This window comes from Macaca mulatta, chromosome 20 (genome assembly GCF_049350105.2).
Source record: "Macaca mulatta isolate MMU2019108-1 chromosome 20, T2T-MMU8v2.0, whole genome shotgun sequence".
Taxonomy (NCBI): domain Eukaryota; kingdom Metazoa; phylum Chordata; class Mammalia; order Primates; family Cercopithecidae; genus Macaca; species Macaca mulatta.
This window is the reverse complement of record NC_133425.1, coordinates 1080969-1097436: the sequence shown is the minus strand read 5'-3', so window position 1 is coordinate 1097436 and position 16468 is coordinate 1080969. Positions and strand designations below refer to the sequence as shown.

At 41.1% G+C, this 16468-nt stretch overlaps 1 protein-coding gene and 1 long non-coding RNA gene across 2 annotated transcripts in view; both read right to left on the bottom strand.

Annotated features, from left to right (window-relative positions):
* The window catches only part of LOC144338332 (uncharacterized), a 343881-nt gene that overhangs the window by 13917 nt on the left and 313496 nt on the right, over nt 1-16468 (bottom strand). Inside the window, exon 5 of the mRNA XM_077987058.1 lies at nt 12847-12972. Coding sequence (XP_077843184.1) covers nt 12847-12972 — 126 coding nt within the window. The remainder of the gene's footprint in view (nt 1-12846; nt 12973-16468) is intronic.
* On the bottom strand, nt 6448-11583 carry LOC144337795 (uncharacterized). The gene is made up of 2 exons (XR_013411302.1): nt 11481-11583; nt 6448-8144 (listed from the first exon to the last, which is right to left on the bottom strand). It is a non-coding gene; the product is annotated as an uncharacterized LOC144337795 (long non-coding RNA).

The window sequence follows — 16468 nt, the reverse complement described above, 5'->3', positions numbered from 1 at the left end:
AAAAAAAAAAAAAAAAAACAAAAACAAAAAAAACAAACCTTACTCTTCATAGCAAGAGGGAGAATTTATCAAAGTAACTGAAACAAAATCTTAGATGATGTAATTTCAGTGGCTAAGTGAGCTGTCCAGCCCACGTGGCTGGCTCACAACGCAACAGAGCCAGGTGCTGCTGCAACTGCCCCCCAACCCCGATCGCTTGTGGACATTTTCTGTTTTCCCATATCTCCCTTTTGGATACGTAGCTCGCTACTTTATAGCTAAGCATCAGTAAAACAGGTTGTCTATTTTGAAAAGTAACTATTTTGTCTTTTAAGGACAGAAAATGAAGCAGGTGACAATAGCATGGCAACCTGGTGAATAGATTTAGAGGAATATTTAATACTTGGCACCACTCTGATCCCTTCTTCTCTCATGCTTAGTTACAGCTACCGCCTCCTAGGACAGAACACTTTGAGCTCTGTGAGTAGGAATTAAACATGTTCTAAATCAGAAGTTTTAGTTAAGCAGTATTTTATGTGAATGCCCAGATCCTAAGTGTTCACTGTACTGGTGTGTGGTGTTGAAGAAGGAACGAGGGCTTGGGGCCACGTCTATGGTGCAGCGTCCGGGTTCCCATATGTGAGATGAGGGCCATGAGACACGGCCTGGAAGGTTCAGACTGTGGGATTGAAGGGATCTGCCCACTCCTGGAAAGCCTCAAGTCTAACTTGACTTGGGCTGGTTTTACGGAGATGCTGGCAGCGCTGTCCACACAGGTCACTGGGAGGGGCTCTGGCACCGTCCCCGTCAGGTGTCTCATGATCAGCCCAGCTTGCTCATCTCAGAAGCTGTTGGTCGTGTTCTCGTTCCTGTTGTTCGTTGCGTGTTATTTAGGTTCTGTTCATGTGGGGACCTAGGAAGTTCCACAGTGGGAGGAGAGCTGCTGAGCCGCCTTCCTGCCTGGATGCCAGCCCCACGGAGGACCGTAACTGCTTGAGGTTGGCTTCTGCCCCCGGCCTCACCTGTGGACGCATTGATGCAGTGGTACTTTCTAAGCTCCTGTTGCACACAGTGCTGTTGTGTGGATCCATTAATTCAAGGCACTGCCTAATAAAATCCCAGAAGGCTGTGTGTGAAATGGAAAGCTTATTCTCAATTTTATCTGGAAATACAAAGGACCTACAATAGCCAAAATAAATTTAAAAAAGGGAAACAATGTTGGAAGACTTCACTATCTGATTTCAAAACTTTACATAAAGTCATAGTTTTTAAGGCAGTGGTATTAGCACAAAAATAGACACATACATCAAAGGAACAGAATTAAATTGAGAAATAAAGCCTTGTATTTATGGTTAATTTATTTTTGACAAAGGTCTCAAGACAATTCAGTAAGAGAAAGGTAGTTTGTTTTTTCAACAAATGTTGCTGTGGCAACTGAGTACCCACACACCAAAAAGAAAAACCGTGGGGGAAAAAGTCCCCCAAACCAAACCAAAACAAACAAAAATCCCACTTAGATCCCTACTGCACACACAAAAATTAACTCCAAATGAGTCACAGACCTAAATGAAAGAACAGTAAGACCATGAGACTACTAAAACTTCCAAAAACACAATCCATAGAAATTAGTGAAATAGACTTCATTAAAATAGAAAACTAGTAAGTTTTAAAAGATGATTATCTCCCTATAGCTAATGTAACAAATTACTTTGATCTTAGTGGCTTATAACAAGACACGAATCTATTATCCTATTGATGGAGAAGTCAGAAGTGTAAAATCTAAGTGTCAGCAGAACTACATTCCTTCTGGAGGCTTCAAATGAGAATCCATTTCTTTACCTTTCCCAACTTCTAGAGGCCACATGTGTCCCTGACTCCTGGCCCCTCTTCATCTTTAAAGTGCATCACTCCAGTCTCCAGTTCTTTTCTCTTGTAAGGACCTTCTTGATTACAGTGGGTCTACCTACTTAAACCAGGATAAAGGTCCCATCTCAAGATCTTAAATTAATCGAATTAATCAGCTGCAAAATCCCTTTTAACCACTTCAGACAACAGGTTCATAAGTTCTGAGGAATAGGACCTGGGTATCTTGGGGGAAGGGCTTTGTTCTGTCTGCTACATAATAGATTGTTCTTTCACTGAGACACGTTACATCTGTAAAACTCTTATATTCAGATTACATAAGGCACCTGTAACCCATAAGATGACAACCAACCCATTTAAAACCTGAGCAAAAAATCTGAACATTTTGCCAACATATACAAATGGCTATGAATAGGAATTAGCACATTAAAGGCTAATAAGCACGTTAAAAATGCTTAGCATCATTCATTGTTGCAAAGTAAATACACAATGATATACCATTTCACATCAATCAGAATGGCAGAAATAAAAATAACAGTAACTATTGCTGGTGATGTGGAGAAACTGGAATGCACATATGCTGCTGGTGGAAGTGTGAAATGGTGCAGTTATTTTGTAAATAATTTGGCAGTTTTTAAAAAGCTAAACCTAAACTTACAATAAGAGTCAATCATGCTACTTGGCATCCACTTAAGATAAAGGAAATTATATGCATACACAAAGATATATACATAAATGTCGACGGCAGCTTAATACTGGAAACAACCAACTGGTAAATGAATAAACAGAATGTGTCATATCTATCAAATAGAATACAAATAAATAATAAGGAATAAACTACTGGTACATGGTACAGCAAGGACTTCAAAACAGGTAAAGGAGGCATAGAGAATTGTGTACATTGTATGATTTTATATCATAAAATTATAAGATCATAAAAAAACCAAAAACCATAAAATCATAGAGTAAAATATTCTATGATATTATTTTCTAGAAAATTTAGAGTGCACTGTTATGATTTCTAGGGTTCTTTTTCATAGAGCTAACCTTTCATCTGATATCCTTTGCAATCAGCCAAGTACATTCTTTAGCACGTTTATAGTGTATTTCTGCTGATAACACATTCTCTCAGCTTTCATATTTGGGAATGTGTTGTTTCACCCCTGTTTATAAAGGAGATTTTCCCTGGATATGAGTTGACAGGCCTTTCTCCTGCTTTTAGTGCTTTAAAAAATGTCTTTCCATGGTCTTCTGGTCTCCACTGTATCTTCACAGAAGTCACGCGTTGTTCAAATGCTTCTCTGATGTGTAACTTGTCTTTTTCTTCTGAGTCCTTTCAGGATCTCCTCTTAATCTTGGGATTTCAGTACTTTGGCTATCATGAACTTGGATGTGATTCTTGTCATACTTGTTCTGCTTGGAATTCACTGAACTTCTCGGGGCCGGACACAGGTGTTGGACATCAATCTGAGAAAACTCTGACTCCTTTTTTCAAAGGTCCCTGCTCTTCTCTCTCTTTTCCTTCTTGTATTACAAGTATATTGACATATCACAGGATCTTGAGGTTCTGTTGGCTTTTCTTTCATTTTGTTTCTCTGGGCTTCACTTTGGTTAATTCCTTTTCATCTGCCTTCGAGCCCACAGACTTCATCTTCCTTCTCCAACCTGTTAAGCCTATCAGCGCAATTTCATCTCAGTGTCATATTTTCCAGCTTTATAGTGATGTCTCATGTATACCCTATATATGCACAGCATCTCCTGTCATCGATATTGCCTACCAGACTGGTACATTTGTCACAACTGATACTTCTACAGCAAAACATCATTACCACTCCAACTCCATCATTCACATCAGGGTTCATTCTTGGTGTTGTACAATATATGGGTCTGGACAAATGTATAACATGTATCCACCATTACAGTATCATACAGAGATCACATGATACTAAAAATTCTCCTGCTCTGCCTATTCATCCCTGCCTCCCCCCGGCCCCTGGCAACCACTGATCTTCTTTACAGTCTCCATAGTCTTGCCTTTTCTAGGATGTTGTAAAGCTGGAATCATACAACAACCTTTTCAGATTGCTTCTTTCACTTAGCAATATGCCCTTTAAGTTTCCTCCGTGTCTTTTTATGGATAGCTCATTCATTTTCAGCCTCATATAATATCCCATTGTCTGGATGTACCACAGCTCACTTATACATTCGCCTACTGAGGGGCATTTTGGTTGCTTCCAAGTTTTGACAACTATGAATAAGGCTGCTCTAAATATCTACTTGCAGGCTTTTTGGGTAGACATAAGTTTTCAACTCCTTTGAGCAAATGCCAAGGAGTGTAATTGCTTTATCGTATGGTAAGAGTATATTTAGTTTTGTAAGAAACCACCAATCTGTCTTCCTAAAGGCTGTTCTATTTTGCATTAAGACCCGCAATGAATGAGAGAGAATTCCCACAGCTCCACATCTTCACAGGCTTTGGTGTTGATAGTGTTCTGGATTCTGGTGTAGTGATATCTTACTGTTGCTTTCATCTGCATTTCTCTATGACACATGATGTGAAGCATGATTTCATACATCGATTTGCCATCTCTATATCTTCTTAGATGAGGCATCTGTTAGTCTTTGACCCATTAATGTGATGAATTACGTTAATTGGCTTTTCAATGTTAAACCAGCTTTGGATATGTGAAATTCCATGTGGTTTTAGTGCACAATTTTTGTTAGATTTAATTTGCTAATATTTTATTGAAGATTACTGCATCTATGTTCATGAGAGATGTTCTGTAGTTTTCTTGTAATATTTTGTTATTAAAATGGTATTTGGTATTAAAAATGATGCTGGCTCTATAGAATGAGTTAAGAAGTATTCCTCAGCCTCTATGTTCTGAAAGAGATTGTAGATAATTGGTATAATTTCTTCTTAGATGTTTGGTAGAATTCACCAGTGAACCCACCTGGGCCTGGCACTTCCTGTTTTGAAAGGTTATTAACCACTGATTCAATTTAACAGATACAGGTCCATACAGATCGTTTCTTCTTGTTCAAATTTTGGCAGATTCTGTCTTTAAAGAAATTGGTTCATTTCATCCACGTTATCAAATTTGTGGCCATAGAGTTGTTCATAGTATTTATTGTCCTTTTAATGTCCATGGGATCTGTAGTTATGTTCCTTATTTCATTTCTGATATTGGTAATTTATCTGGTGTATTTCTTTTTCTTGTTAGAGGCTTACAGATTTTCTCTCAAAGAACCAGCTTTTGGTTTCATTGATTTTTCTCTACTGATATTCTGTTTTCAATGTATTGATTTCTGCTCTTTCATTATTTGTCTCCTGCTTAGAATTTAATTTGATGATGTTTTTCTCGTTTTCGAAGGTGGAAGCTGATTGATTTTAGATCTTGTTTTTTTTAACGTATGCATTTAAATCTATAAATTTCCCTATAAACATTACTGTCATTGCAGCTCACAAATTTTAACAAGTTTTCATTTTCATTTACTTCAAAAATTCGAAGAAATCTTCAGATTTCTTCCTTGAACAATGTAGTATGTATAAGTGTATTGTTTAATATCCTAATATATTTTCCAGTCATCTATTATTGATTTCTACTTTACTGTGGTTGAGAACACACTTGTTTGATTCCTATTCTTTTAAATTTGTTAAGGTGTGTTTTATGGACCACAACATGGTATGTCTTGGTGAATGTTCTGTATTCTGTTGTTGTTGGAGGAAATAGTCTATAAACGTCAGTTATATACAGTTGACTGAGGATGCCGATTTCAATTTTGTCCTGATTTTCTGGCTACTGAATTGGTCCATTTCTGATAAAGGGGTGTTAACCTCTCCAACTATACTAGTGGGTTAATTACTTCTCCTTGAAGTGTATCGGTTTTTGCTTTGGCATTCTGATGCTTTGTTAGCAAAAATACATTTCAGGATTGTTACATCTTCTTGGAGAATTGACCCCTTTATTACGTAATAATCATCTCTGGTAACTTTCCTTGATGTAAAGCCAACTCTGTCTGAAATTAATATCACCACTTCCATTTTTCAAAATGAGTGTTGGCCGGGTACGGTGGCTCATGCCTGTAATCCCAGCACTTTAGGAGGCCAAGGCGGGATGATCACCTGAGGTCAGGAGTTCAAGACCGGCCTGGCCAACATGGGGAAATCCCATCTGTACAAAAATAGAAAAAAAAAAAAATTACCCGGGCATGACGACAAATGCCTGTAATCCCAGCTACTCGGGAGGCTGAGGGAGAATCACTTGAACCTGGGAGGCAGAGGTTGCAGTGAGATGAGATCAGGCCATTGCACACCAAAAAATTAGTGTTAACATTTATATCTTTTTCTATCCCTTTACTGTTGATCTATATGTAGGTCTTTATATCTAAAGTGGATTTCTTATAGACAATATATAGTTCGGTGCATTTGGACTGACATTGAAAGTAATGATATACAGTTGAATTAACATCTACCATATTTGTTACTATTTTCTATTTGTTGCCCTTGTTCTTTGTTTTTGTGTTTCACTCTTTTTTTTTTTCCTTGTGGTCTTAATTGAGCATTTTCTATGATTTATTTTCTTTCCTTTCTTAGCATATCAGTTCTTTTTTTTTTTAAAGTGGCTGCCTTGGAATTTGCAATATAAATTTACAAGTAACCCAAGTCCACTTTCAAACGACACTACACTGGTTTCTTGATAATGCAAGCACACTATAATAACAAAATAATCCTAATTCCTAATTGCTCTGTCCCATCCCTTGGGTATCACTGCTCTCATTCATTTCACTTATATTTAAGTGTGTGTATATGACATATTTACTGTCACTATTATGAATGAACTGTTATGTTAGATCTATTAAGAAAAATGAAAGATTTTCTTCTACCTTCACTATTTCTTCTTTAATGCTTTTTGTTTTTCTATTTATTTTTTTAAACAGACAAGGTCTTTCTCTGTTGCCCAGGCTGGAGTGGAGCAGCATCATTATAGCTCACCACAGCCTTGAACGGGATCCTGGGCTCAAGAAGTGACCCATCTCAGCCTCTCAAAGTAGCTGGCACTATAGGTGTTGGCCACCACGTTTGGCTTTTTTTTAATGAGACAGAGTCTCACTACGTTGCCCAGGCTGGTCTCAACTAAGCGGCCTCCAGCTGTACTCCCATCTTTGCCTCCCAGAGTGTTAGGATGACAGGTGTGAGCCCTGTATACAGACTGTGCCCTTCCTTTCTTTGTGTACAGCTGAGTTACTGACCTCTACTATTTTCTCTAAAGAACTTTGACCATTTTTTGCAAGGCAGGTCTACTGGCAACAAATTTTGCAATTTTTGTCGGAGAAGGTCTTTACTTTTTCTTCACTTTTGAAAGATACTTTCACAGAGTATAGACTTCTAGGTTAATGGAATTTTTTTCCTCTCAATAGTTTAAATACTTCACTCCACTTCTTGCTTTCATGGTGTTTGAGGGGAAGTTGAATATAATTCTTATCTTTGATCTTCCATAGGGAAGGAGATTACTCCGGTGTGCTTTTTAATCTTTGATTCACCATAGTTTGAATATTTTATGCCCAAGTAGAGTTTATTTTTGTTTTGTTTTTGTCGTCGTCGTTTTTACATTTATCCTTCTTGGTGTTTCTTGAGCTTCCTGGATCTATGGTTTGGTGTCTGGCATTAATCTGAGGAAATTCAGCTATTACTGTTACAAATAGTTCTTCTGTTCCTCTTTCTTCCCCCTTGTATTACCGTTATGCATATTTTATGCCTCTCTGGAAGTCCCATAGTGCTTGGATACTCTGTTCTTTTTTGCTTTTCAGTTCTGGAGGTTGGAGTTGGGTATTTCCCTTTCCACCAGGTCAGAAGGCTCTGATAAAATCCCACCTGGTTAGTCTCTAGTTAACAAGCTTCTCTGGAAGGTAGACCTAGTGAAGAGTGCACCTACCTATTGAAAAATGACTCCTATTCTCTTTCCCCTGTAGTAAGTATGAGGGGATTTTTCTCTGATGTTTACTTCAAGAACCTGGTTGAGCTTCTGATGATACAACTCACAAAAGCATGAGACCCATATGCACAGGCCTCCCGGAGGTTTTAACTCTCAGATGTGGCCACACCTCACTGCAGCAATTTGTCAATTCCAGTTCAGGTTTTCCAATCCCAGCGTGGGTTCCTTGGAGCATTGTGCTCCAGTGTATGGTAATTCTCCGCTTTACCTGTCCAGCCAATCTGGGGACAGTGGCTTGCCTGTGACCTCACGTCTCTTGCAGGTTTAAGAAGAGCAGCTGATTTTTCAGTTTGCTCAGCTTTTTACCTGTGAGGAGGGAGTGACAATTCTCAAGATTATCGTGTATGGAACCTGAAATTCCCCAACTCCATTATAGTAAAAAGTGTCTTCCCTTCCTCTGGCCCAAGAATTAAAATATTTTCGTTCTTTGACACATTGTAATTTGATTCCCTAAATATTTATAATTGTAGATTTAAAAACTCGGTCTTCTGCTGGATCAGACATCTAGACAGGCACTTTCCAACAGAATTATGAGAGTCCTGTTATAGAACTTGAAACCTTCCTTGTAGCCTCATATAAATATATAAACAGGTACAATTAATTTTACTAGTATATTTTTAACTCAAAATGCTCATACTATACTTTCAATAAGAAATACAAATAGGCCGGGTGAGGTGGCTCACATCTGTAATCCCAGCACTTTGGAAGGCTGAGGCGGGTGGATCACGAGATCAGGAGATCGAGACCATCCTGGCTAACACGGTGAAACCCCGTCTCTACTAAAAAATACAAAAAATTAGCCAGACGTGGCAGCGTGCAGCTACTTGGGAGGCTGAGGCAGGAGAATGGCATGAACCCGGGAGGCAGAGATTGCAGTGAGCCGAGATCGCGCCACTGCACTCTAGCCTGGGCAACAGAGCGACACTCCATCTCAAAAAAAAAAAAAAAAATACAAATACAATATTTTCTATTTTTTATATTAACTGGCATGTCTTTCACGCAGCAAATCCACTTCAGACCGGGCGCACTTCATGTGCTCAGCCGCCGCATTTGGTGAGTGACAGAGACCATCCTGCATGTGTGTGCACTTTTTACTGCCTTTTTCTTGACCACGATTCTACCTCCTGTTTCTCTGTGTATGCAGTGATTATTTGCTGAGTATTACACATTGTAGGTAACATGTTGAGCACACTCAGGATCCCTAACCTTCCTCTGAAGCTTTCCAGCTCTTGTTTTAGTAGGTAGCACAGGCACTGCTGGGTCATTGTGACATGGGCAGGCTTGGATTGATTCGCTGCTGGTGTGGATCTGTGGAGAGCTCCAATCCTGCACCCACTCCGATCTCCCCCTCCTGGATGTGGTAGGGTGGCCATGCTCCGCTCACACCTGAGCTCCTTCCGAGCTCTGCATTCTGGACTTGATAGGATGGCCCTGCTCCACCCACACCTGAGCTCTCGGCGCCACAGTCTGCAGGTGTTCTCCAGAGGGCAAGTGTACTGTGGGTGCGTCTCATTCATTCTCCTGCCCTCGCCCTCAGGTTCTGGCTGGCACAGCTCTTGTCACAGACTAAAAACAGCCACCTCATTCGGTTTGTGCAGTTTTACAGTTGTTTACGGCAGATGTGTGATTTGGGTCCCTGTTCTCTGATCATGGCTAGAAATTTTGGCAAATGATTCTTATATCTTTACATTTGAAAACTAAAGGCAAGTTTCACCCAAAGAATATTAGTGTTGCAACAATCCTAATGAGTGTTTCTCCAGAAACTATAATCCAGGTCAGCAGTCCGTCATTTCATAGAAGATAAACTTCAAGAACATTCTCTGAAGGGCAATGAAACTCAGTAAGATCTTACCACTGTTACCAACAACTAAGAAAAGTAGGTAGGAAATGCAGCTAAGATTTTGATCGAGTAAGTACGGTAATAAACATGCAAACTATCGCTAAGCACAAAATAAGGAGGGAGTAAAAAATTTTTATATTGACATTTATGATTTTACAAAACTGCCCCATGTGATATCAAGAGGACTCCTGATGGAAATTTACAAAGGATGCTTTATGGTTTATATAAAAATGTTAGTCAAATCCAAATATTTCACAAAAATAACATTTCAAATAATATTCTTTTATATTTTGTAGACATCTGTACAGTGAGGTTATTCATCACGCATGACCCAGTAACATTTCTTAGCGGTTGGATTCAATACGAGAAATAAGCAAATAACCGCACTGCTTCTTCCATTTCAAAGTCATTTCTCTTATAAAAAGTGGTGAAGAAAAATGCCCGTTGCCTTACATACTGGTTAGTGCCAAAAATTTGGTTTAAAATATTTCAAGTGGGTTATCCTTTTACGTCCATGTTGTTAGTTACACAAAGAACACACACAAATGCAATTTTTTTACCATAAGTTTTTGCAAATTATAACCATAAACTAAAGAAACAGGATTAAGCATATTATTTTTTGAGATAGGGTCTAGCTCTGTTGCCCAGGCTGGAGTGCAGTGGCATGATCATGGCTCACCGCAGCCTCAACCTCCCCCGGCCCAGGTGATTCTCCCACCCCAGCCTCCTGAGCAGCTGGGACCACAGGCACATACCACCATGCCCGGCTGATTTCTGTATTTTTTGTAGGGATGAGCTTTGGAATGTTGCCCAGGCTAGTCTCAAACGCCAGGACTCAAGCAATCTGCCTGCCTTGGCTTCCCAAAGTGCTGAGGTTACAGGCATGAGCCACCACGCCTGGCCTAATCCTTTCTAAAGAGTCTCTCTTTATTTTTCTTTTCTTTTCTTTTTTTGAGACGGAGTCTCTCTCTGTTGCTCGGGTTGGAGTGCAGTGGCTGGATCTCAGCTCACTGCAAGCTCCGCCTCCCGGGTTTACGCCATTCTCCTGCCTCAGCCTCCTGTGTAGCTAAAACTACAGGCGCCCGCCACCTTGTCCAGCTAGTTTTTTGTATTTTTTAGTAGAGACGGGGTTTTACCGTGTTAGCCAGGATGGTCTCGATCTCCTGACCTCGTGATCCACCCGTCTCGGCCTCCCAAAGTGCTAGGATTACAGGCTTGAGCCACCGCGCCCGGCCTTATTGTTATATTTTTCTAATTGAGATGGGAGTCTTGCTCTGTTGCCCCGGCTGGAGTGCAGTGGTGGCATCTCAGCTGACAGCAACCTCTGCCTCCCGGGCTCAAGTGATTCTCCCACCTCAGCCTCCCAAGTAGCTGGGACTACAGGTGTACACCACCAGGCTCAGCTAATTTTTTGTACTTTTGGTGCAGACAAGATGTACAAAAGGCATTTCTGTACATTTTGCCATGTTTTCCAGGCTGGCCTTGAACCCTTGGGCTCAAGCCATACACCTGCACTGGACTCCCAAAGTGCTGGAGTTATAGGCATGAGCTACTGTGCCCAGCCCTTAATCATGTGCTGTGACTTAATATTAAAATAAAGAAAGGGAGGAGTCCAAGGGAGCACGTAGGCAGAAAGGGCTCCTTTGCCAACAACCTTGCTAGCACGGCATTCACTCCCTTGCCTGCTGGCATTGCGCTCTTTAGATGAAGAACACTTTATGTGTAAATGAAAAACAAGAACAACGTAGGAACACCCTGTCTCTACAAAAACTTAAAACTTAGCTGGGTGTGGTGGTGAGCACCTGTGGTCCCAGCTGCTTGAGGCTGAAGTGGGAGGACCGCTTGAGCCCAGGTGGTCACAGCTGCATTGAGCCAAGAGCTGCCATCATGATGCTGAATTCCAACCTTGGTGAGAGAGCAAGACATTGTCTCAAAACAAAAAGCAACGAAAACCCAAAATGATGTACTGTAAGTTCTGTCCTATAAATTCCACTACCTTCATTTGTAAAGGTACATAAAGGTGAAACTCAGGAGCTGCTTGCTGTAATGTGGACATATGCTTGATCTCAGCTCTGATCTGAAGCACATCCTTCTGTCTCACTGCTTCCCAAGTCTAAGCTAAACTTCAAAAGTAAAAATACTCCCCAAAATGTTGTACATTTTCAACTATTCATATTGTACCTTAAGTTTCTCTTGTATTGGAGGAAAAACACGGTGTCATTTAAAGTGATATGTAGCTTCAAAGTGGGATGTAAGGTGATTTGAGTCCTTTGAGAAGACAAGCTTGTAACAATGACATGAATAATGTTGGAATAAAAAATCACAGAAACTAAACATCAAATAACGTAGGTTCAATCTGTGTCTTTAACAAGTATCCGGATAACTAAACTTTCTGCTTTCCTTGGGTGTGAAGATCATGAAATGTAGTTTATAATTATTTGGGTAGAGAAAATAGAGAATTTGGGTAGTTATGTAAAATTCAAGATTAAAGAAAAGCAGTATTATATAGCAGAAATATAAATTGGCTATTACCTTTAGTAATTTAGATCAGGGGTTGGCAGGTCTGTGCATCAAATCTGGTTCACTGTGCTTGTAAATATAGTTTTATTGGTACTCAGCCATAGGCACTTGCTATCACCCATGGCTGAGGGCAGAGTTAAGTGGTTTTAAGAGACCTTATGGCCTGCAGGAACTAAAATACCAGCTGGCACCTTGCAGGCAAAGTTTATGACCTGATTCGGGTAGCTGCTTAAACTGTCCAATTCGCTTGTTCTAAAACAATCCAACAATACAGCACACTTATCTGAAGATTTGAGAACACGCATGCACCAGCCTAATCAGAAGAAAAGTCCAATTCCACCCAGAGGGCTACAACAAACTCTTCCCTTTTCCATACAAGGAATTAAATGAATAAAACTGTGTGAGATTTTACTGGTATGTATCATATGCACGAGTCTTGATGAAAAGTTAAAAACGTGTATTTATACAGATACATAATGTTACTTTTCCTTCCACGTTTAACTCATACACTGTTTTTGGAATTCTGGTTCACAAAATCTGCATTTCTGCACCATGATTTTGAAGGCAAAAACCCGAATGCTGAGCCAGTGGTCAATTCTGAGGCGCCCAGCATGTTCAGGAGGCAGTGTCAAGGAGCGTGTCCCTTACCTGGAGGGGTGTAGGCATCCATGGAGGTCTGCACGACCAGGGACCTGCGTTTGGAAGGCATAGGCACCGCCATCTTCCACTCTTTGTGTTTGGCCAGAGCTGCCTGGACAGCTTCCGTGTGGACGTCTGAAACGGAGAGAGCTCAATCACTCAGGGCTCAGCTGAGGTCCCAGTGGCCAAGCTGTACCCTCCTCTCTGTCCCCGCAGCACGGTTCATCCACCTTCTCAAACTCACCAACAGATGGGTAGGTGAGGAAAGAAAATCAGTGTTTACAATTCCAGTAAAGACATTAAAATTTATTCAGACTTTTAATTATTCATTTTATTACTGCAGAATCCATGTCCACAAGCAAACACTGGCTGTAAACTGCGCTGAGATTTTTTTTAGGGTGAATGGACCTTGATCTTTGGAGATTCTTTGTAGGTCACACGTGTGAGCCTCCAAATCCTTTCACTGTACCACTGAGAGGCGTGCACACGCCTCGCACCCCAACTCACACAGCCACAGTCGCAGCTCAGCTCAATACCAGCCATGGGCCAGGACTGTGTTGGCTATGGATAAGGTATGGCTGTGTCCCCACCCAAATTTCAACTTGAATTGTACCTCCCAGAATTCCCATGTGTTGTGGGAGCGACCTAGGGAGAGGTAATTGAATCACTGGGGCCCATCTTTCCTGTGCTATTCTTGTGATAGTGAATAAGTCTCATGAGATCTCATGGTTTATCAGGGGTTTCCGCTTTTGCTTCTACCTCGTTTTCTCTTGCTGCTGACATGTAAGAAGTGCCTTTCGCTTCCCACCATGATTCTGAGGCCTCCCCACTATGCGGAACTGCAAGGCCAACTAAATCTTTTTCTTCCCAGTCCCGGGCATGTCTTTATCAGCAGCGTGAAAAGAGACTAAAACAACCATTAACACATTTTGTGGCTATTAACCCATTACATTAATTCCACACATTCACTGAATGCCTTCTCTGTAAGTCCCTACGGGCTGGGGACGCAGTGGTGATAAGGCAGACAGTCTCATGGCATCTCACGCAGGCCACTTCTTAAGGGACGAGACAAGTGATACATGGGCTAGAGAATTAAAGCAGAGACAGATGCAGCGGCAACTCCAAACTGTGAAGCCAGGGAAGAACCCTCTTAACACAGAATCAGAACAACGGGAATGAAACATACCGGCTGTCAAGATGAGAATCTTTGAGACACAGGCAAAAACCCGCTCAAAGGCCCTAAATTGTCAGTGAGAACGGTGTTAGCAGAATAAAAACACCACCAAAAATGGCCAGCGTGAGTGAAGACGGGTTGGGGCAGTTTTCTCTGAAGCTGCGAGAATAATCCCATGAAAGGGAATCGGACGTGGCTTTCTGGCTTAAACCCCCCAAGCTGCCACCTGAGACAGGACCCAGACCCTCAGCATCACGCCCACAAGCAGCTCATCACACTGCTTGGTCTTGGTCAGCCTTTGTGCACACTTCTCTCCCTAACTAAAGAGCCTGGTCATCTGGCCACTATTTCTAATTCCCAGGTCAAAAACCACTATGTGACTGACTTGGCTCATGGCCAAAAACTGAAGGGATCAATGAAGTGACAGTCCACTCACTTCCACAAATCGCTTTTTGTTTTGCATATTCTCCCTTTTAAACTTTTTGGATGTAATTTCAAACACAGAAAATCTGCAAGACCAGCGTAGCGAATTCCCACATAACTTACCAGGCTCAACTTAGGCCCAAATGCTCCTATCTTACATCACTGCTTTCCCCCCTCCCCCATGAATTTTCTAAGTCAAATGAAAATAAATTTCAGATACTATGTCCTTCCATACCTAAATGTTTCAACGTATTTCCTCAACACAAGGATATGCTCTCACATTCATTTTCCTCAAGATCGGGAAATTTAACTGTCATATACAAAGTTCACTTTCAAATGGTGTCAACTGTCTCCATAATTTTTTTACTTTGTCCTCCTATTTGAAGATCCAATCCAGGATCATGAATTGATTTGTCATGTGATTTTTACCCGTCCAGAATCCAAGTTTCTCAGCTTTTGTGTTTCTTGAAATTGGAAATGTTAAAGGATACAGGTCAGTTATTTTACAGCTTGTCCTTTATTTTGGTAACTTCCGGACTAGACTCAAGAGTATGCATTTTATAGCAGGGACACCGCAGACGTCTGTCCTGTGTGGCAATGTTAACATCGGCAACTCAGTGAAGGTGGTGCTTACGTGCCTCCAAAGCAAAGATGCTACTTCTCGCGTTGAAATTAAGATTTGGGAGGAGACACCCTGACACTATGTGCATATTCTGTTTTCCATCAATTCTTCACTACTAGTTTTAGCATCCACTGATTTCCTGTCATTCCTTCTAAATCATTAGATCTTCCATATTCACTGAAAAATAATTATTCTATCTTTCAGCATTCATTTACCTATGTCCATATGTACTCATGGAGTCTGGCTTGGTGGGTGATGATTCATAGTTACAATGGTTTGTTCTGTTGCTCAACTGGTCCCAGATTTGACACCGGATTCCCCAGCCCTTAGACCAGGGCTCCTTCTAGTGAAGAACCGTGTTTGGAAGCTAAGAGTGGGCACCGGGTGCTGCTGGGCATTGCCAGCAAGTAGAACACACAACACGCATATGCACCCACACCCGTCCACAGGCACTTCTATCCCTGTCTACATCTGTCGGGAGCCACCAGCTTATACTGGTACCTCCTGCTGCAACCGAATCCCACGTGATCCATTCCAGGCTTTGGCCTTTTCTTATTTCTACCTCTTACCAAGAAAGAAACCTGGGTCCTGTAACACTCAATATATTCACTGATTTATTAAACTTATTTGCTTAAGCCTGGAGATACAGAAATGCTTTCAGAATTGCTATCTAATACCACTGTGAAAAATCTATCGAGTTCAGTGCTCATTTGTAATTATTTTTTCATTGTTTTTTTGGAAGGGAGAGAGTACAAAGTATACACAGTGAAATGTTCAGATCTTGAGTACACTTGGCGCATTACGATAAATGGAAATTTATTACCCGAATCAAATCTTTTGCGTCAAAGTTCCCACAAGTCCCCTCCCAGCCCTCAAGAGACAGCCACTGTTCATTCTCGAGGAGTGTTCTTGGTGCTCTTCCGTCGCCCGAGACTCGCATAGATTCTCCATCGTCACATGGACTCCACGGCGTGGTGTTCACTCTCTGCTCAATTCAAGGCTCCTGGAACTCATTCCCGTTGTCTGTTTTGGTTTCAGTATTTTGTACGTTTTTCCTGATGGGAACTAGGACAATGTATGAATATATCAGAATTTGCTCATGTTTCTCCAGATAAGAGAGATTTATGTTGTTTCCAGTTCTTGGCTCTGACAATTTACTCTGGAGATAATGTGCATTCTCTTACAAGGACACACATTTTCAGCTCTCCTTGGTGAACGTCTACAGCGTACCTGCTGGGCCATATGGTAAGTGTACATATTTTAAAGAAACTGCCACAGTTTGCTGAAGTGGCTGTGCCATTTTAAGTCTCCATCAGTCTGAGATCCAGTCTGTCTTATCTTCACCAGCACCTGCTACTGTCCTCCCTTCTCCAGTCTTGTGAAGGGGAACCTTGTGGGTTTAAGTTGTACTT